The sequence below is a fragment of the Pterocles gutturalis genome, unplaced genomic scaffold, assembly GCF_000699245.1.
Source record: "Pterocles gutturalis isolate BGI_N339 unplaced genomic scaffold, ASM69924v1 scaffold10249, whole genome shotgun sequence".
Lineage (NCBI taxonomy): Eukaryota > Metazoa > Chordata > Aves > Pterocliformes > Pteroclidae > Pterocles > Pterocles gutturalis.
In genome coordinates this window covers 30,110-52,621 of record NW_010128219.1, presented here as the reverse complement: position 1 = coordinate 52,621, position 22,512 = coordinate 30,110, and the positions used below count along the sequence as shown (strand labels likewise).

Here is a 22,512-nt window from a genome sequence, read left to right as displayed (position 1 = left end):
CCAGGGAAAGGTCTTTATTTTCAAAATTTTATGAAAAAATTACTTGTGAGATATTATTCTCCTTTTGCACTTTGAGAAAAAAAATATTCCAGCCACAGATCTAAAGAAACATGAGAAAAAACTCAGATATTTCAGAAAAGCAATCCAAGTGCTTACATCACATATACATTTATAATAAATTTTCAGAAAGAGGTTAGCATGAAAAACACTAAAGATATTAATCAGAGTAATCTTTCAATTTCATAAAATGATGGCTGACAAATTTGTGAAGTTTTAAATTAAATTTGCAGATACTTCCTTTGTAACTATGCCACATTATTTATGTGATTAAAAACTAGTTTTTGACCTGATCTTTTGATCTTTGGCACTTCATCCTCTCCATCTCCTCTTCAAAAATTAATTAAAATTTTAGCAAAAGGATATCACTTCACTTCCCACTCTATCTTGAGGGGGGTAAAAAAAAAAAGAAAAAAAAAAGAAAAAAAATCAATCAAGCTCAACCCCATCTCCTCCCAGTATCTGTAAAATGCCGGCTTGAAATTCAATTTCATATCTCTCAAGCTTTCGTGTAGCAAAAGACAGTTCACTTCTTAACAAAATAAATCACTTCTGTGATTGCCACACTGACCTCTTTGAATTAGGAAAATTCAAAGTGAAAAATGTAATTATCACCCCAGAACAATCTGTATACATCTGGAGCTAATTTTAGATTCATTTCTCACATCATTTTTCATATTCTGCCAAAAATTACAGCTGCTATGTAACTTTAAAAAGACTTAGAGGTCTTTGTGATTTTCCTGGTTTTATTTCTACTATTTCACAAAGAACAACCCCAGTCTCTGCAACTAGCGCTGCTGAGCAATCCCCAGATCCTCAATTTGATTAGATTAGCATTAAGTGGCATTGTGACACATATGACAAATAGATGCATTAGAGCACGTCATTTATTCCTTATCCTTTCCACTTCCCAAAACCAAACAAGCGACGTACAGTACAGAGCACAACATGATTTCAAAAAAGATTAGATTACCAAAAAAAGAAGGAAAGGTCAACCACTCATCACTGATACAAGCAGCAGGGACACCAAAAACTAATTTTTAAAATCATAATACCATGCTATAAGGCATATATGTAATACTGGGATTAGTTTTACTCTAACACATTAACAAATGAACAGGAAAACTTGTACATGGATTTCTTGGTAGCAAGAATTCTTTTTTTTTTAATTTAAATCAGCAGCAAACTCACATTCTAGTAGTTGGGAACAACATCCACTTCCAGTATTGCTGGATGTAAAACAACCATCTCTAAATTCCAAAAATTCCATAAGGAAAATTAAATTCCTTTCAGGGTGAAAACATATTCTATTTCCTCAGGAAGATGGAAAACTAGATGAGTAAAGTTCTAGCTACATTCATTAATAATAAGCTCACCAGAAAACATAACTACTCTTCACTAGTTCATTGTAAAATCTATTAGCTGTAATCTCCAGAAGTAATTGTTCTTATTGCACTTTATTGACAACGCAGACTATCGATTTTTCACACCTTCTATGATTCTTTCATTTGTATTCATGAAATGTCTATCAGCACACTCTAAATAAATTTGGCAATATAGGCACTAAAACGAATAAATCGATGTGAAGAAGCATTAATTTTGCATTATCCTTATTCGTCAGGCAAGCAAACCATAAGGGTCGTAAATGAAGGTCAAAGGTTTTGAAATGGGTCAGAACCCTTGACCTCCAGACCAATACCGTTCCCATTAAAAAAGGCTATTTTAAAGTTTTAAGTAGGGGAATTTACTACCAGAAAGGTATCATTTTTAAGGCACCAAAAGAAAAACTCAATAAAAAGAGTCTTCCCTTTAATTACAAAGAAGAAAGCAAGAAACCCAAAAAGAAAATAATATAATACAGCATACACAATTTTAAGAAAGTTCTTCAGGCTCTGGCAGTTTTGTAACCACAGGAACGAGCAATACTCAGGTTCTTAAATACCTAAAATGACTTTGCCTTTAGGAACATAGAATTCCCCAAACTGCTAACAACCAAGGTTGCTTTCTTACATTTTTCTCAAATTCTTAGCACGTGTCAAATCAATTAAGAATGACAGGGTTTCAGAAGTATTTATCACTCATTTCATAACCTCTCCACAAAAGGAAAAATTCTGTTCATCCCAGAGGATTCAGCATGCCAAGATACAGAAATCAATCTGTTTGTATAACCTTAATATTTTATTGATCCCGTTTTATCTTCCAAAAATGACAACATAGAATTACTTAGGCAGACCAGGATCAAGGTTATATAAATGCTCAACAGTAAGGTAACATAAAACCTTTCGTATCTTCTCTTTCCTACCGAATAGACACAATTACAATGAATTTTTTTTTTAATCAAAAGGTTTTGCACATTATCTTTTTTTACCTACTACACATAATCTTAAATTTCAAGCCCAATTTTAACTGTAGTTTCCATTGTGCTCACAGACAGCAATTTCAGACAACACTGTCACTTAAACCTCACCTGAGAGCAAAGCAGCATCACCAGCTCCACAACTGAACTGCTGGATTTCATGCACACAAGACCTACAAAAGGAAAAAACAGTATACGTAAATGCATGCTTGTATGGCACCAGCTGTTCACAGAAAATATTGTGAAGTGCAACAGATCAGAAGCATTTTGACAGTCTAAGAGAAAGCTGAAATTCTCATACCACTTACAGTTCAATTTTGTACTTTATCAGCACAAAATAAAAGTATGTATGTGAGGAGATCATGAATTCCATGCCTCGCATCTCAGGATGCAGCTAATAGTAACACATTGCCTCTATCATCCACCGTTTCCTAAAAGTTTGTATTTCAGAACGATCAGAAGTGTGGTTAACATATGTTATATTAATCCACTGTATCTACATTTTGCCATTTCTTGAAGGATTGGGTCATTATATATGCAGAGAAGGGAAATGGCTTTCTGACCTTTGCTTTCTCCATTGCGCATTCTCCTTTCAGCCTCCAGCTATCAATCAAGTTTCCATTTTGTTTTGTGGCAGTAGACATCCCAAACACTCTTATTAGTACTTTGACCCTTAACCCCGCACTAAACCTTAGCAGAAGCACAAGCAGTAACCTACTAGATATTCTCAATTGTTTATAAACTCATTTGACTGTTATTAGTATTTGCATTTTGTTTTGGGTTTGTCTATAACTGGTTTTTAGGCCCAAAAATTGGTTTTGTGTGTTTACTTTTGTCTAGACAATTCAGAATAATTTCTCTGCTTTTTTTTTTGGTTATCCACTCTATGAAATACACATCTCTCTGGGTATATAATCTATATTACAGTCAAAATACTTAGAAACCAGATTATCTTTTCTTTATCTCCAGAGAAGAAAATGTAATTAAATAGGATATTTACTTCCCTTGCAAATAAAGCTTTGAGAAGAATCTCTTTCCTGTTTTCTTATTAAATGAATGAAATAAACTTGTTCACAAGGCAGCTTCCATTAAAATGTTTACCAGCTAAAGCGATGCTCACATGTATAACCCAAAGTAGAACGCCATCCTTTTCAGTCTCACAGGAGACAATTCATAGACTTCTTCCTGCCACTTCTTCCTACCCCAAAAGCTACGCGAGCTAAAGTCCTAAACTAAATAATTTTAATTTCAGTGAAGTTTAATGAAGTCTCCATTTTTATCCCAGCAGTCTTCAGAAAAACCCTTATCAGTGTTGGAGACTCTCATTGTGATCCTGACAATGCTGACCGCGTTCAGCACTACATACGGGACACCTGTCCTAACCGAGGAAACAAGCAGCTTCAAAAATGTTTTAAAAAGAGAACTTTCATTCCATAGGAAATAACTGGATCTATTAGTGCAAATACAGCTTACGCGCAAGTGATCAGCTCAAGTTAAGCAACTGTGAGCTTCTAACAAGGGAGTGCTGCGTTACTGCCAGCTGCAACAAGCTCAGGCTCTAATTCACCTCGCCGCTTTAACTGGACAAAAACCTGCGATTTTCAACCAGTGGACAAAGAAATCGATGTGATCTAACCAAATTGTGAGAAAATTGAAGAATTGGTGTTCACAACTAAATTCACAGTGTTCCAATCAACGCGCTTTTTTAAAACTGAGGACATCCATGTCTGCATTACAGAACTGAGCCTCATTTTTGAGAAACCCACCAGCAGAGAGCAAACTCAATCATCTCAAGCTCAATCATTTTAAGCCAACACCAGGCAGAGCCATGATCTTTGTTGTGTACTTGAATCTTCTAAACTAAGGAAAAGACAACAGCAGTTGGTCCCATATAATGAGATATAGGAAACCATGAGATGAGATGGAGGCAAAGAGGTAGCAGAGATGGCACAGATGAGGAGGCAATGACAGCGACCTCAGAGAAATCAAGACAGAAGGAACAAGAGGCAGTGGACAGCACTGTGTGGGAACGCAGGAAGAAAGCTTCTAAGGCAGAGCCAGCAGCAAAAAATATAGAAATTTGGAGTCTCCAAGGTAAAACAAAACACACATTACAAAACCCTTTTTTTAAAATGGAAACTTACTTGTACCTTCTATCAGCAACTCCTGCCCGTGGCTGCCCAAAAGAGTCCGAGAAAGAAAGGGAGCGAAATCCACAAAAATCTCCCTCAGAAGTGGGGCAGCTTTTTCCAAAGCATGTTCAAGCCTGTCTGTAATACTAGTAGAAAGACACGTGATCAACAAAAAAGAAAGAAGCTGCTGAAAATTTTCAGAAAGGAGTATAATTTTTTGGCAATGTTTAAGTGATACAGATGTATAAGAAGGAATCAATAACCCAACACTCATTTTCCCAAACCTTCATTAGGTATTGAACATCAGCAAAACAACATTAAGTGAAATTTTTTTTAAAATGTGGAATCAGAACATCAACTCTAATATCAAAAGAGTGAGCCAGCACACAGATGTTCAACTGAAGAAGGTACCTCATATTTGAAGTGGAATCCTCAGGCACTGAAGAAACTGCAGGGACAGACGGCAATTTGGAATTAGATGATCCCTTTCCTACAAGAGAAAACAATAAATACACAAATTATATAAGAAAACATGCCAGAGGCCAGACAACTAGAGCAGAAACCAAAGCCTCAATCTCTGAGAAGCCCCTGTTTTCAAGTGTGTGTGAGACCAAGTAAACCCTTTCGCCTCTCTGTACCTCCAACTTTTTTGCCATAAGACTCCTGTTCACTTACCTTTGTACTCACCAGGTACGCCACGACAAGCTTTTTAAATTTTGCTGTAGCACAGACAGAAAGCAATTCAAGGAAGCCTTGCAGTTTGCTTGGGGAGGAAGTCAGACCACACTGCAGTAATCCCTTCTGACCTTACAAACCGTGATTATCTCAAAACGAATTTAAGAACACTTACAACCTTAAGCAGGGAATGCAAATAATGTCTCGCACACTAAACACCCCTGTAGTCTATGAATATATATGACTATAACCAATAAATGCTAACATAAAGCCAAATGGTAACATTTTAAAGCATTTATTTTGGTTACTGGAAGTGCTCATCCAATTTTAAGTAACTTACAGAGAAAACTCTTAATTTTCTATCTAAAATTAAGACCTATTTGTGTCAAAATGAAGCAGAACACAAAACCAGTGGGTACTTTTCAACAGCCGGGCTTAAATTTTTGTGACACCGGGACTTTGACAAAGACAGCTCTAATAAAATTCTCCATTGCACTGCCAGCACCATTAGCGTGACAGCGGTGGTATAACCTCATTTATGAGTTATTAACTTTGCCATATCAATTATTCAGAGGTTGATATGGAAGACTGGGTCAATTTATCTATCCTATGCTTACCAAAAAAAAAAAAAAAAGGCAATTGTGTTATTTTAAATCGGCACTGCATGGCTCTCATCAGCAGAGTAGGAATCTGTAAATACTAAATTCTGCTGTTCAGTCTATAAAGAGAAATACAGCCTCCCTACTGCAGTATGGACTGGTATCAGCAATGATGGAGAGGGGGTAAGCAAGACAGGCAGAGATTTCACAGATATTTGCTGCCAGGCCAGGAATGGTGAGACTCACAAATCTTGCATTGCATTCCATCCTATAGAGAGGAATGAATCTTAGCAGACAGATTTCTGTGCATTTCCCAAGAGCACGACTCTTCTAGTCCATCTGCAATCCTATCTCTTCCCAACCTTAGGCCCTGTCCTATTCTCTTTCCTCTCACCTCGCCACTTCCAGATTCTTATACTGCAGAGAGGAGGGGGAAAGGAAAAAAAAAAAAGCATGAAAGAAAAGAGTTTTAATCATTTCAGTTCTCACATCTACCCTAGCAAAGACACGACCCTTCTCAGAACTGTAACTACAGAAAAACTCCTGATCATCCCGTCTCCACTGGAGTGAGCTCAGTTATAAATGCAACCTGTCTGGAAATAAGTGCTAAGATCTTGAAAGCGCCTACCAAAATGTGTCAACTGCAACTTGTCAAAGTCTTTCTACTCGACTGAAGTGCCATAGACAGATACCGGAGATACCAAGTTTATTTTTCTTGACAAATTTCAAACTTCTGCTCCAAATCATTGATACACAGAGCTTCTCCCCAGAAATGTATTATTTTTTTTCTGTCTGGGGAAGATGTTTTTCTCTAACCTGGCTTCAAAAGGCAGCACAGAAACTAATAATCGAAACTAATGCATCAAGATGGTGAAAAGTTTTGCTCTTATTTATTTTTTTTTCCTTCATAGGTAGGAGATACCTTTGTGAACATGATTCACTTAAGCTTTTCATAAATGCACCATGAAGCTCTCATTTTGACTTTTGTATGGGATTATGAAGTCAGAAAGAAATTTGGGTGGGCCATACAAAATGAAGGACAAGAAAGCTGGGGAAAAAAAGTGTTAGCTGAAAGCAAGGTGGAACTCGGATCTGCTGGGCATTGTTTCCTAAATAATTTATCTAATAAAGGCAAATCAAACATATATTTCTGAAAACTGCAACGGGGATGTCTAGCTTCTGCAAACATTTTCAATATTCTCATGGATATCATTCAGTTTAAGATCTAGTTTTACATAGTTAAACCACCAGAAAGTATTTTTGGTATTCTCAATGGAAAAGCAGTTACATGATGTGCTAAAAATTAGAACAGAGCCTCCTGGACAGAAAAACGAAACAAAGCCCACAGAAAGCAACATGCCACATGATTTAGTGGTTCCAAAGACTCCAGCTGTTTGTGGGATACTTAACAGCCACAAAAATTCATTTTTCTGACTTATATACATCCATACCTAAGTGTGCACAATACCTCTCTGCTGCCTGTTAGACTAAGACTTGAAAAAAATTATTTTATTTTCATGATAGCTTTTATATTTAAATCATTTCACTAGAATTCTCAGGTTTCTCCCTAAAGCCCACCACCCCTATTCTCATTAAATAAGTCCCTCTAATTTGAAAATATTCTTCAATCCACATAGCGGACGTAAGCCCGCACACCGCCCCTAAGGGGAAATCCACACACTGATCTGGGTACCTCCACAGAATACAAACCTGAAGTGGCACCTAAAGCCTTCAAAATAAGCAAGTCCTCTCCACATGTAGAAAGTCTTGTTAAATAAACGCTTGCATGCTTTTTACTACATATTGCCCAGCAATCCACTAATTACTGGGTATGTTGGAAGGTCAAAAGTACATACAACTAAAATCCCACCACATTAAACATGTAGCAAAATCAAGCATCACTTTATCAGTAAAAAATAAGACTTTAGCAGAGCAGCACAGTAGCATGAATTTTACAATTAAAGGAGATGAAAATAATTCAATGTAATATTTAGGCCACAAGCAAAACAACTGAAGGAAAAAATGAGAAAAAAAATTCAAGGGAAACATCTACAAGGACAATGAAAGGGCATAATAGCCATCACGAGGCTAACAGAAAGACATGCCTCAACCCTGCGTAACTGGGGGCTTGTTGTTTATTTTGTGGGGTGGGGGGGCTGGGAGGGGTGTTTGGTTTTCTGGTTTTCCACACAATGGCACTGGTAAAAATGGTGAGAGTAGGAGGCAAAGGAAATCACTGACAACAATGATAGGAGATGATTGTTTTTTCTTCTAGAAATCAAAACAAATTGCACATAACCAATTACATCTAAATGTAAGACTCTATGAAGTTTTAAGTTAAAATCAACTTGTAAATATAACAGAAAAAGCACTTTTAATTTGAATACAACAGCATAAGGCAGGCACCTCTATCAAGTGTTATTCTTTTTGGAGATTATGTCAGTATATTTATGGCCTGAACTTCTTCATGCTTATCATCACCTAAATCCACATTCCAAACTCAGATATATTTCACTGAAAGGGGTGAATCTCAGATTTATCACAGCCGAGAACGTCAGGGTTTTGTTTTGTTTTTTAGATAGGATTAGGCATAGTGATTTTCACATTCAAACTTTGTTTTGTGAAAATACTTTTTTGACTTCAACTCAGAAGCGGTTTTTTATTCTACTATTTTTACTGCCTTCAGTAAAAAAAAAAAAAAAAAAGAAAAAAAAAAAAAGAAAGCACTTCAGTAGCATATTTTATCCACAGCACACATGTGGGTAAGTGCAGTAGCTACTTCAAACATGTGGAACTAAACTGACTTATCTCTTCCTTACCCTTTCACTGATAAACTGGCTCCTTCAAACTGACAGTTTTACAGACATTTGCAAGAACATAAAAGAAAATGCAAATAGATCATCTGTCTAGCACCCTTACAGTGAAACCTTATTGCTTATTCAAGGTCCCCAAGGGTCTAAACAAATAATGTCTTAGCAATAAAATACTGTTAAAGAAACTCCTTGTGCAAGATCCTTACACTTCTGCAAATACACTTACGAGGTACGTGTGGGCAGTACACAAGCAGAGGGTGATATACTTTCACCTGGGAGGATGGAGAGGAGGTAAAAAAACAGAGCTGAATTAACCAACCATACTTTTCAATTTTGTACAACAGGCTGGACATTCGTAAATACACTGATGCCCTTTATGAAAGGAGTATCTGGTAAAATAATGAGCTCATTCCAAAATACACTTCCTGAGCTGGAAGTGTACAATGCAAGACTACAATGAAAGGTTTTACAAGCTAATAGAAGGGATCTGTTACATAAACACATCTGTAGGTTAAACCAAAACAGATTGCATGAAACAATGGTGTGCTCTCTAAAGAGAAGTTGCTTTAAAAGAGTTTTTCTACTGAAACAGCATTAAACCATTTCCACTGTGTGTCATTAGCATTTGAGATTTTTAACCGTGTTGTTCAGCTTTGGTAACTAGCCTTCAACGACTGCCACTGGGAAGTTAGGATTCTCTTTGAAACAGTTACTATAATCCAGCAAATTTCTTGAACTACTCCAGCACTGACGCAAACTCACTTCAGATTCATTTTTCTTACTTTACCTTGTCTCTCACTATTTTATTGCAAGACTTCAAGATTATTTCCACCTATGTATAAAAACCAATCAATACCATTCCTCTTTGCAAAATAAGCCAACTGTGGGACAACATTCACATTTTCATAGATGGAGAACTAGAATTCAGGAGTCACAACTCCTTCATCTCCTGTTAATGCTTATTCCCAGGTTCCTTCCAGGCATCCACCTTCTTTCTCACCCCAGCGTTTGTCATGGCCTTGTTTATGGCTTCCCACCTTGGGGAACAGCCCGTGCCTCTGCTCAGGTGAAGCAGAAATCCTGCTGGCAACTCTGCGTGGCTCAGAAGCAAAACAAGTGAAACCCAAAGAACTCCAAATAAGAAGAGAGAGTTCTTTAGAGTCAGGCACTAACAAACCGCGTGAGAAATCCTTCAAGTATATAGACAGAGAAACTCAGAGTATCAGTGGGAGTGCAAACTGCAAAACAGTTTCAAAAAGTTCGCACCACTTCAGAACAACTGTAAATGAAACATTTAAAAGGAAATTAAGCGACAAACAAAAATACAAGCATCCCACTGGCACATTCACAATAGCTCCGACAACTTTGCCGAGTCCTGCCTACCCAAACTTTACTCCTGCCTTTTTCATAGTCCTTCCTGGACACAGTACGTGTCAAATCCCTGCATCAAATCTCACGTTCAGCCGATGAGTCAATTCAAGGAAGAAACAACTCCAGTAAATTCCCCTTCCTTACATTATCACTAGTAAGTAGGCTCTTTTGCTCAATACCGCTCTCCATAAGGGACAGACAATTGGCTCAACATGGGCCACGAAGGGGCTTGACTTTTTCTATTCATTTCCAAGATCTTTCAACAACTGGAGTAACAATTCCAGCAGACCAACAACTCAACCATCAGCAACACACTGATGGGCAAGTTTAGACAACAAGGGACACATCTGTTTCCAGGAAAGGCTTTTTGTGCTGTGACATACTCTGTGGCTTGAATGAGCAAAGGTGAGAAGGCCAGGCTGGCTGAGGCCAAAACATGTTTTCACCCTCTTCCCAAGTATCCAAGGAACACAGTGAACTTAGATGGTTATCTTCCCAACCTGTCAACACGTTGTGTTCGGTAGGCCAGGACATGTCACATCCACTTGATATGAGCTTAGGACAATTGTAAGGGTCAAATATCTGAGATACCCACAGACCATGAGCCACAGGCAAGATGCAGACTTCCGGAAAAAAAATATTGGAAAGGAGGCTGACGAATTTGGAGCACCCACAAATGGCAATGGAGGCATCTGGAACCACAGACTGACTATATTCCAACACAGATCCTACCTTGACCAACAATTCTGACATCACAGCTGCAGGTGGAGGATGTACACATACTGCATTAAACTTATGCCCAAATTATGCTTATATACACACTACAACTAAAACACTTGCTGTATAATCCCACTTCAATGTCTGTGTCTCCCTTTCATCCCTGTTTTGGAGTAAATAGACCCAAGTTTACACAGTAAAGCATTACATGTTATTATATCAAGGTTCTGTTTGCATCATCAGATTGTAAAACATACCAAGCAAATGCATATAAAACTCGTGTGAAAAAATTTTTTGACTTGAGGAAAAACTGCAGAAATCTATTTTTAAATGTGGCAATAATGTTAATAGCCTTCATATAAAATTTGAAAAAGTTCCACGTTAATATTTGCTACATAAACCCCTAGTCTTAGCAATTTTTTAAATCCTTTAAAAAGGATTTAATTCATTTAATTACAAAGTCAACAGACTTACAAGAAACATTAGCTGAAAAAAATGAGAACAATATATTGATTCTCTGCTGCACAAAGACAAATATTAGTAAAAAAACATGTGATTTGAACTCAGGGGAAAATTATATATATTATATTTTGATTTTACAAGAAGCTTGCTTATTGCTACTTGTATCCTCAAATAAAGAAGTTAAAGCCCTTACACAGAACAGTACTCAAACTTAAATGCATGCAACTTACATGAGCAACAGAAGTGTAAACCACTCCAACTCTGCAAAATTTTTGTTTCCATGACATTATTTTATGGGGGAAAAAAAGAAACAGTCTCCCATTTTAATCTCTTTAAGGCATGAATTCATTTATCCCTTCACTTTTTCTTTTAATTAATTACATTGCCAGTCTAAACATGTCTACTATTTTTAATCCTGATTAGTTTCTTTTTATGCATATCAGTTCAGATTACATGTCCAATTTTTGCCAAAACTCCCAGACATGCTGGAAGTCACACAGTTACAAACTACATCAGTATTGTTTATTGTCTGCATTTCTTACACATTCTACAGGCACAGGAGTGCTTATTTTTCTTCTGTACTTTCTTACAAGATTGACTACATATGAAAATCCATGTTCATCTGCTTTGCTTCTGTTAAAAACACGGGAATACTCACTCCAGAAATCGTAATAATTAGGCCAATGTCTAACCTGGGTAAACAGGTAAGAAGTTGACAAATTAGCAATGATTTTTAACCATTTCAGCGTAGGGAAGGTTTTATTCTTTTAAATACAGATTAGCTGCTCAGAGTCAATCCTCCCTGAAGAACCATGACATTTTAAAAACCAGCTGATTTTCCTACTCCAAACATTACTCCTAGACTAGCATAGTGCTACCTCCTGACATTTCAGCAACAAAATGGATTGTCCCCTTTGCAAAGAGTAAGAACACACTAGATTACAAGAGTCTTTCTTTTCCTTTAACATGGCTGGAACAAAACCTTTTTCATTTTCCCAAGAAATGCAATGGGCAGTTGGAAGATGGCAACAGATACTTTCCAGACACACAAGTACTAGAGGACATTACAACAGATTACATTTTTTTCCTCAGTCTTTGCAATTTGGAAGGAAGTTCATAAAAACAGGAAACAAGAAACTCAACCATTGAAAAGAAACACCAATAATCAGGCACAGATTGAGATTTCCTGCATGAAGATGCAAATCAGTTTTAAGTCTTGACATTAAACTTCGTGGGCACAATTATGAGATCCTACACAACCTTGTGACTTAAACACGGCTAAGTAGGCAAGCATGCCTTCGACACAGCGTATAAGGTTAAACATCATTTATCTCATACAGAACGACCAGAGAGACTAAGGGTTCAAAGGACCACTTGCTTATAAACAACCTACTCAATTTTGTCCCCACTGAAAAAACTGTCCAAAGCAATTAGTTTAGCGTCAACACTGAACCTGACCTCAGGCGAAAGCTATTGGAAACACTTGTATATAATTTTCAGTCCTACTTAGCACTAACACACATATCCTTGGACAAAAACCCTACAAAATTTATAAATAAGCTTGTATTTTACATACTAAAAAAGCTGTAACAAAAAGTAGTCTTTAGAATAGACCGTATTTATACTAAATACAAGTTAATACAGTATGTCTGCTTTTCAGAAACTGAGAAATCTTGAAGTTATGACAAACATTGCATTAACAGGCTCAGACATTTGCATTTGTTCTGCTAGATGCAAAAGGAGAACCCCCAAAAAGTTTAGCAAAGCTTTTTTTTTTTTTAATGCAACACTACTTTTGTATTTTTTTAATTTAGGAACAGAAGGTTATTTATTTACATTTGTGTAGCTACAGTATCAAAACTAGGAATAATGAAATGATCAGGGGGATAAACTTACAGAAAATATCAAAAAAGGATGAATTCTTATATTCATGAACACCATATAACGTCACTGACAATTGGTCCAGTTTAACCTGGAGTCACATCTATTTTCCTGTGAAGTATCTGGTACTGGTCTTTGTTAGAGGTCCAGAGACCAAATGCAGGCCTGCAAGCTGCTGTGTGAGAGTATATGGCATGAAGATACAGACAAAGTAGTATCGCAGGATACAAAGGTCTCAAAGGCCTTTTTGTCTGACTTGATAATTTAGGACATGTTACACCACATGCACTCCAGTAGTTTAAAAAAAAATAATACAGTAAAGCATCATCTTTCCAGATTATTGGCACATTTTCCCCTAAGAAAATGCAACCAGCAATACGCATCAATATTCTTACTATAAGCAAGACCCATATAGAGAGCAGCTAATATATGTATAATACAGTAATCAGTATTACAATGGACGGCAACTGATGGCTGAATGTTTGAAAAACAACTTTTCTCATCTACAGTGTTTTGAGATATGGACAACTGTTGAAAAACATCTCACCTTCACACAACACAAAAAGCACACAACAAGAGATTGTTCAGTTGTATTCAGAGTGAATGGTGAAGGAAGGGGAAGCAAGAGAGGAAGGGCTGGGATAGAAGCTGGTTAATTGACCCTTACTCACCAGGAGATTCACCTGACAAATCCGGGGCTTGGGCTGAATCTAAAGAAGAAACCACACTGACAGCATTCGTAGGAATACCCATAGCAGCTGTAGAGGAGGAAACGGCTGATTTCTTCGGTGGTACAACAACACTCCTAGGTGAAGACAAAAAGTCAGTGAGTAACACTGTAGGAGGGTTCACACATTATGATCTTCGTTTACAAATCTAACACAAACTAGATTTTGGTCCTGCAGAAGTACCGTTCCTTCTCTGTTTTCTCTTTCCATTTTTTTTGGCAATCTACCTAAACAATGCTTCATCCTTGTTTAGTTTTTATGGTATGCTTAAATATCTCATCCACTTCTGCAAAATCCCTGACCAACAAGTACACAGTTAGGAGAACACCAGGGTAAGTGACCTAGCAGCAGGTTTCACTTTTTACTTCAGCTTCCCTGAGATCTGGTTTTAAACTTCAGGCAACTATTTACAAAAGATATCCCAGTATTCAAAATGAAAACATTACGATAAATTATCAACACTGAAGTTTGCCTTGACAGTATACTGATGCAGAAGAGAAGACTAATGGAAGAAAGACACACTACAGCTGGAACCATCCTAACACACCCGCGTGCACACACCAACACTCACACAACTTAAATACAGAGCTAAGGCATAGAGTATGTCTTGGCAATCAAGTTTTACTTATATAACAAATCAAAACATTCTTTGGAGCTGGAGAGAATCCCCATTTTTTGTACAAGTTAAATTTCAGGCCTTTTAGTCAGCACTAAGGATTACCCGCGAGGAAAAGATGCGAAGTGACGAGTTCGGCATGGAGATTTATCTCGTGTGTTACCAAGACATCTATTTATGCTATACCCATTTCCATTACACCGTGGTACTTTATTCCAAACACCTAAAAGGCCTTGTTAAGCATACGTTAAAGGCATTTTTAATTGCAAGTTAGCTCCATAAACATGCAAAAACCCTGCTAATGAGGTAAACAGTGCAGCTGATATATAATGCACTCCCACAGCAGCGCTTACTTTTAATTACCTGGTGTTAACCGTAAACTGAAAGTCCTCAACATTCCATTTATTTAATCACATCTTTTCCTGACAGTACAATAGCTACACACTGAAAGTATTCCCTTAATAGCTTTAAAATATTCATTTTCTAAATAAACTAACTTAGAAACTTGACTCAAATTCAGGTGTGATAACAGCAACCAAGGAAGTTTTGTCAAGTATTTCTAAAACAGTTCTTGTTAGAATGGGGAAAAAAAGGACTGGATTTGACTCCCTTCTTCAGACCAAAGGATGCCACAGGAGCTAGATTCCTGATTAAATCAACCCTCCCTAATGGCAGGAGTAGGCAGGCAGCATACTCAGAGGCAGTACATGCCATATCATTATAGGGGTGACTGCTAATGTTAACTATACACTAAAAAAGTAGAAGCAACACCACCTGAGCCCCAAGTCGAGATATTGTGCCTAAACCATGAATTTCGCTCATATGTTCGTGTCGGTTTCCCTGAAACATGAACAATGCACTAAAAAATTCATATAGGCTGTCTGCTAAATTACAGCCACATTACCAACTAATTTTGCATCACCCGAGGATAAGAAGGGGCTATGTCGCTCAAGATGCTGCGACATTCACTGTCTGGAAACTGTTACTGCTATTCTCTAACACCCTTCCAAACACCTGGAAGAGGCCAGGAAATAAATACAAGTTTATGTGTACAAGGTGCATCCACACATAGCAAACTTTTGGACATTTCTCCAACATCCACGACTGAAGCCCAGGTGTATTCCTTTACAGATTTTAAGTTATTTTACTGTACACCAATTCAAGAAATACTGACCAATAATACTAAACCCGAATTGTACAGACATATTACAAATGTATGTCTGTTCATGGGGACGCTGTGGGGTCACAGTGCATGAGCTGGAAATATTCTTTGCACGCCCACTAAGTTACAGAAACAATTATCCATTTGCTGCTAACTAAAACACACACAATTTTATTGGGTGCAAGGTGATAGGGGAGAATGTTTGGTAAGAAATTTCGGTGTGCACGTAGATGGTAATTGCGCACACATAGGTAATGTCTGTTCAAAACATATCACTCATGTAATTAAATTTAAATTGGAAAATACCAAGTTACATTGGGGGTAAAACCAGATCATAGAATCACAGGATGGTTTGGGTTGGAAGGGACCTTAGAGACCATCCAGTTCCACCCCCTGCCATGGGCAGGGACACCTCCCACTAGCCCAGGTTGCCCAAAGCCTCATCCAGCCTGGCCTTGAACCCCTCCAGGGATGGGGCATCCACAGCTTCTCTGGGCAACCTGTTCCTTGGAGCAAAGTTTTATGTTTCCAGAATTCTCTCAAAACACCAGATCAGAATGGTTGTGCCCTCTGAATGCCACTGACCCTGCTCTCTGACTCTACTAAAAGCCCCAGGAACTACAAACCAGCCAGTATTTCAGATCTTAAAGGGCAGTCCATTTCCCCTGGAACACAGGCAGCAGTAAAGGACCACAACAGTCCCTTTTGCCTTTTAAGATCTTTCCTATACCTTCTCACCTTCAAACCTGTACAAGTTGGGGAATACAAGTACAGCTGCTACTGTCATCTTCCAAAACTTACTTTCCATGAAGTACATTAAAAAGGAATTCTATTTGAACACTTCCATTACAATTTTAACTATCTAGCGCTGGCACTCACTTTAAGGTTGATACTTTGATTACTAGCACCAGGAATATAACATTAATACACGGGTGCTTTTTTTTTTTCCTAATTACACAACATAATTCCTTTTGCTTTGATTCAAGGAATAAAAATAATTACACGTTTCAGACTCCAAAATACATATGCCGCCTTACAGACAGTACACATGGGTGTTTCAGACAGTGACCACATGCTTTCAGCAAGAGACACTCACAACGTTTTCTGAGAAACCTAGGTTGTTTCTTATACCTCACTGAAGAAAAGTTTTACCTCTTAGCTAACAAAAAAAAAAAAACAAAACAAACAAAAAAAAAAAACCAAAAAAACACAAAAAACACAACCCACCCTACTTCATAAATTCTACCATAATTCCTATATTTAAAGGTAATTTTAGCTCTTGGTCCCCTCTGTTATAAGCTTGCTTAAGGATTAGAGTCTTCACAATGCACCACAACCCAAGACGGCTGCTGTGCTCTAGAACTATTCAGCAAGATAAAAGGCAACAACAGTACAGGGGCTAGTGAAATTGCAGGTTCACATTGAAAAATTTGAACCTTGGAAGAAAAGAGAGGTTTCAAACAACTCCCCATAAAGCTGTTTTCTAGCCCCAGACTTCTAGTTCTGAACAGCATTTATCTTAGTGATCTTTAACAGTCAACTGAAATTATTCCAATTTTTCTATCCGAAATAAAACAAACAGTATTTCTGGGGAGACAAGAAGGTCTCTTCCTGACAGCCGTGTCAATCTGAAGCACACAGCCAAAAACATGATGTAAAGAAACCCCAAACCCTGAACGTACTTTCTCTCCGTCTCCTGGCCAGTTGCCATGACCTTGTAATTAAAGAAATTCTTAACACAGTTCAACAACAATGAACCAAAACACCCAAGTATCCTAACATAGTTACTTTATCGCTACACATGGCTGAATTATTGGTCATGTAATATTTACTACTGTGCACGTCTTCCCTTTTGATGGTGCAACTGACCAATGCTGTAGTTGCAGGATTTGTTTCAGGAGTTTCCATTTCCAGTCCTCCTTCAAGCCATGAAAGCAGGGCTCATATCTACCGTATACTGGAAAGCAAATTAAGATATTCGAATAAATGTGCATCACGTTTCTTTATGTTCTGATATTCCTACATTTTTCCTTCTTAGTGTAGAAATAGGATATTTTCTCTGAGTATTTAGGTGGAAATGCAACTGTGTTCAAACATATTTGCCGTTAGCCATCAGTGTTTCTTTGTGTTCTTTCACAAGATTATTTCAATACTAATATAAGTAAAATGAAGGCAACTGGCAGGAAGAATGTGTGAGACAGTGGAAAATCAAGATTAAATATTGTAGTAAATAAACTATGTGGAAAACACGGAGTGTTTAGCACATTATTAAATCAGGTAAATTTGTCAGAAATGTCTTAAAAATTAATGGGCTTTCAGCTTCTCGCAAATAACAGAGCACTTGCTTTTAAGGAGTACACAGGTAAGACAGTCCTTTTCTGTGGCTATGCTGATAAGCATTTCTTAAAAAGTTAAATATTGATCCACATGTGAATAAAATATCCATCAATAAGTGGCCTTACAGTATATTTCCTTTGATCTACAAAAATCATATATTTTTTTAAAAATCTGTAACCATAAATTAATTTCATGAGAATAACAATGTACATTAAGCAACCTCACACACAGGGAGAGGCGTCACATGGAAGAAAACTGTAAATACATTTTATTCCTTAACATTTACGTTATCGTACCATTTCAATTAACTCCATACTTTTTGGGTTCCATTATCATATATTCAGATACAGGAAAAACAAAATAAACTAGAAAAATTGCATCAAAAATGTTCTTAATATGCATCTCAAGCAGACCTCCAGCACTTGTAAAAATGAGAGTTTGGCTGCCTCATTTACATGACTATATTAGATGTTTGCCTTTTTTTAATTTAAAATCAAGTATTTAAGGTTTGAAGTAGGAATTTACCACATATGAACTGATAAACGTAGGTCAGGCATAGTAAGAACTAGCCACCATAAATACATCTTAGCCAGAAGGTCAGTGTGCTATTAGTCCCAATTACGCTGAAGTGGAAGAAGCCTTCGTGTTGCAGACAATTATTCACTGCTGAATGAGCACAGACCACTGAGCTGAACACTGACTGCCATCACAGACAAAGGCTTACACAATAATGATCTCTTCTGCCAAATTCTATAAGGATTCACGTATTGAAAGCTTTCTTAGTTTCAGATCACTGATTCTTCTGTTTCAATACAAAAACAAAAAAACCCTCTATAAATATCTCCTAAATTTTGAGTACATTTTCCTAAATATTTTTTTTGAAGTTGGCAAGTCTACAACTGATTTTAAATAGATTTCAAGTTACAAATTTTCTTTGGGTGCGTGTCAAATGTTCCTAATACAACATGTGCCAGGCCAAACTGAGGACCTCACTATAATTTAAAAAAATACTTAGATGAGCTCTAATTGCTCTTGACATACAGGAATTTATACAGATTTAATTCTTAGCATTCCATTTTTTAGCATTGAACTGCAACACAGGTGACAGTCTGTTTCCCTGTGGGATAATGGTTTTAATTCAAAACCAAGTTAGTCTTGTTCCAGGCTACCAGATCGATGCCCACCACGGGGCTCCTATGCAATGAGCAAAAGACCAATAAAGAGCGTCAGAGACTTATTTTTGCCCCCACTTTGTGAGTCAGGAAAGCAGCCTGCCATGTCAGTGTCATTCTATGGGCACTGCTGTCTGAGAAATAATACCCATCCCCTTGAAACAGCCAAGGAGAAAGGAAGAAGAGACTCCGAAAACCGTGAGGGATCAGAGAGACCAGGGGGGAAAAAAGAGAGATGACAAAAACAATACAATCAGTTCTGTAAGAGGACTTGAAAATCACCTTGGCAGGCTGAAGACTTCAGCTGGTTTGCCTCCTCAGCCCCAGCAGAATGCAAGTTGTTGGTGTGCCAAAACAGCTGAGCTTCTCATCACAGCACACGCACCTTGATCTACAGATCCCCCTTCCCATATTCTGTCTCTACCTGTACCTGGTAGACTTCATCTTGCCAATGATGAGTTTATTCTTTTTATACTTGAGACCCAAATCAATGAATTCTAAAATGTATTCATTCCATGTTAAAAAAAAAGGACTTGGATAAAATACGATTGAAATGCCACACCCAACCGTTTCAAAGCCACGTGCACGCCACTGACTGACAAATGCGTAAACCCAGGCTGAGCTTCTAGACCATGTTCCAAAAAGATAAACAAGCTTATTAACAAATCTGTTCTGTAAGTTACAGCTTAGCTGCAGATCCAAGCTCTATGGTAAAAAACTGTGATTTCAGAGCCTACATCCCTCTGAACCTTCAGCATCAGCTTCCTATAACGATATGATTATTGAATGTTTCCACAAAGAGCAGCAGAAGCCAGGAGAGACCAAGGTTTTATATTAAATTGCACAGTAAAAATAGCAAGTTGCAGGTTATGGTTTTCATTAGACTAACTGAAAGTAAATGTCCTCTCTTTATTCTAGCTGTGGTTGTTTTTATTTCTGTTTTATTTAAATTTCTCGCATTAACCCCCCTCTTTTTCTACAAGATTACTACCAAATAAGAAAAGTGCTGGTTTAGGACACACTGAAATTGGAACATTAATTCATGTCCCTATGGATCTCGGGGAAAAAAGCTGCTACAAGTCTTGAACTTTACCATGATAAACCCCTGGCACCCACTAATCACAAGATTGCATCTTCACATAAGATAAGGGGAAGATTTTTGGCATGGGAATGAACACATACACCTAGTTGTTTGCAAAGGCTTGCAACCTGGCAGCCTTTCAGTAAGGTTTCACTCATGGAGCTGTTACTGTATACTCTCCAGCTATGGCTGGGAAGTTGATAATCCTTAAGATATGAGGAGACTTTTGATTTCTGACACAGCATTCCTGAGATAAATGCAGGATCAGAGAGATGCTTTGAAATTCCCAGAGATACCCCACTGGTAAACTGCTACATGGGAACAACTTTTTTTTAAAGTGTCTTTAAAAAGAAAGAAAAAAAAAAGTTAACTCACAGAGTTTGTGTTTGCCATCAAGCAATACATTAAATGTAAACCAGACACAGAAAATAAGAGAGCATCCCAAAGCCCGTCTTTCCAAACTTTCCCCATGTACCTTAGTACTTCTGTGTACTCCAGAGATAAGAGCAAATCTATTGCAGTTTCTCGTAAACATTTTTTTCTTTCCCTGGTGCAATTCCTTCCTGCTGTTGTCAGTAGGCATCCTTTCAGAGCATAAACTTGTATTTTAAGCAAAGTCACACTACATAAAAATACAGTCACCTTCAAGTGGTCATGAAACTTTCCTGCCTGTATCATTTCAAATAGAAAAGTTTCATATACGCAGTTATTCCGTCTTTCTGATTAACTGATTTATTAGCTAGTTAGCAACAATGCCTCATCATAGATCAACGTATTTACCACGGATACAAGATTGCGCATGTCACTACCAGATGATCATTGACTAGCGGTAAGACTTCTCCATCACTAAGTACACTTTAGTCTACCTGACATACCCACAAGAGGAAGGAAAGGGAAAATTAAACCACATACAAACACAGAGCTGCTGACATACTGAGGTCACGCGCAACTGCTGAAGGACAAAATATTTTATACTAGTTCATGACCTTTTCCTCGTGTATTTAGCCCCACCCACTAAACACAAGAAGCCACAGGAAACTAATACCTGCAAGTGATGGCTGTGCAGCAGCCCAGCCAGCTACACAAACCTCTGCAAAGCCCCTTGCCCTCTGCTCTTCCCTTCACAAGCACGGTGCTGGCTGCTGCTTCAGTCCACGCACCCCTTTCACTCCTCTAGATATACTCCTTTGCCAGACTAGCTTCTTTTCAGTATCTGACACAGGAATGACATCCCAAGGTTACGCAGGAGAATGTTGAGAGTTGTGGTCAAGAATGGCTGGCACTTTGGAGGTGGGGAAAGGAGAGGAGAGAGCATCAGGACAGCGCAGCATTGGAAAAATAAAAGGGCAAAACAGCAAGCAGTTCAATTCCTCGGTGACTTGCTCTACAAAACACGCTGCAATTTAAGGTGTTTTTTTTTTCACTACTTGAGTGACTTTGTAACTATCCAGAAAAAAGAACACAGAACTGCAAGTGACTGAGGGGCTGCTGCCAATACCCTGTATTTCGTTAATGTACATATTATCAAATTAAATCGCACCATTTCCTCTGATAAGGTTTTGTAGGCGTAATCTACCTGTGTCAGATACCAGGACTGCAAGTGCCCAATTACTTCCTGTCTCGTTAACCTGCTTTACACCAATTCCAATCAGATCTGCACAGACAGCACAAACCTTCTGTTTTAGCAATAGCTCAAAAATCCTTCCTCAATGAAACATGCACTTCTGCACCAGATCTCCAGGCACGTGGGATTTTGCTGTTCAAATCTCTCCCACTCAGCAATGAACAATAAGAATTTCCTGAGGAAAAACATCAGGCACAGACCAAAACATCATGCTGTGTCCCAGCCCCTGCCCATTGCTGTAAAGAGCAACGACAGGCCTCTATAGAAAGGGCTGAAAGGCACTTGGGCAGCAGCAGGGACACAGAGGCACGACAAGTCCTAATCCAGTGTCCTGCTTCTCCCAGTTTTCCCCCTCTAACTCCATCCTCCTGCTGCTCCCAAAACAAGTCCTCCTGTTCAGCACCACGAGCAGAAGGCAGCATTTACTGTGAGACAAGAGCAAGGGAGCCAAACGCCAGCACACACCATCTGTGTCTGATCTGGCCAGACAGCCACTGCCATCTCTCCCCCACCAGGGACACGGCAATCTGAGCTGAGAAGACACGCTGTGACAGCCGCATTCATACCCCTGGCAGAGCCGCACTCCTTTCCTGGGTCATCCCAGTTTGCTCGTTTGAGCACAGCAGCCACAGAGTGCAAAGCCATCACAGCCAGAGGAGGTTCAGGAATGAGCGGAGGATGACATACTGGTAAGAAGGGATTCCCTCGCAGCATTTCTGGATATGATTA

At 38.2% G+C, this 22,512-nt stretch overlaps 1 protein-coding gene across 1 annotated transcript in view; it reads right to left on the bottom strand.

Moving 5' to 3' along the window:
* The window catches only part of LOC104466185 (lipopolysaccharide-responsive and beige-like anchor protein), a gene marked incomplete at its 5' end in the record, with an annotated part of 104,550 nt that overhangs the window by 52,567 nt on the left and 29,471 nt on the right, over positions 1 to 22,512 (bottom strand). Inside the window, 4 exons of the mRNA XM_010079530.1 lie at positions 2,525 to 2,586; positions 4,558 to 4,691; positions 4,957 to 5,035; positions 13,735 to 13,868. Of these exons, the coding sequence (XP_010077832.1) occupies positions 2,525 to 2,586; positions 4,558 to 4,691; positions 4,957 to 5,035; positions 13,735 to 13,868 (409 nt within the window). The remainder of the gene's footprint in view (positions 1 to 2,524; positions 2,587 to 4,557; positions 4,692 to 4,956; positions 5,036 to 13,734; positions 13,869 to 22,512) is intronic.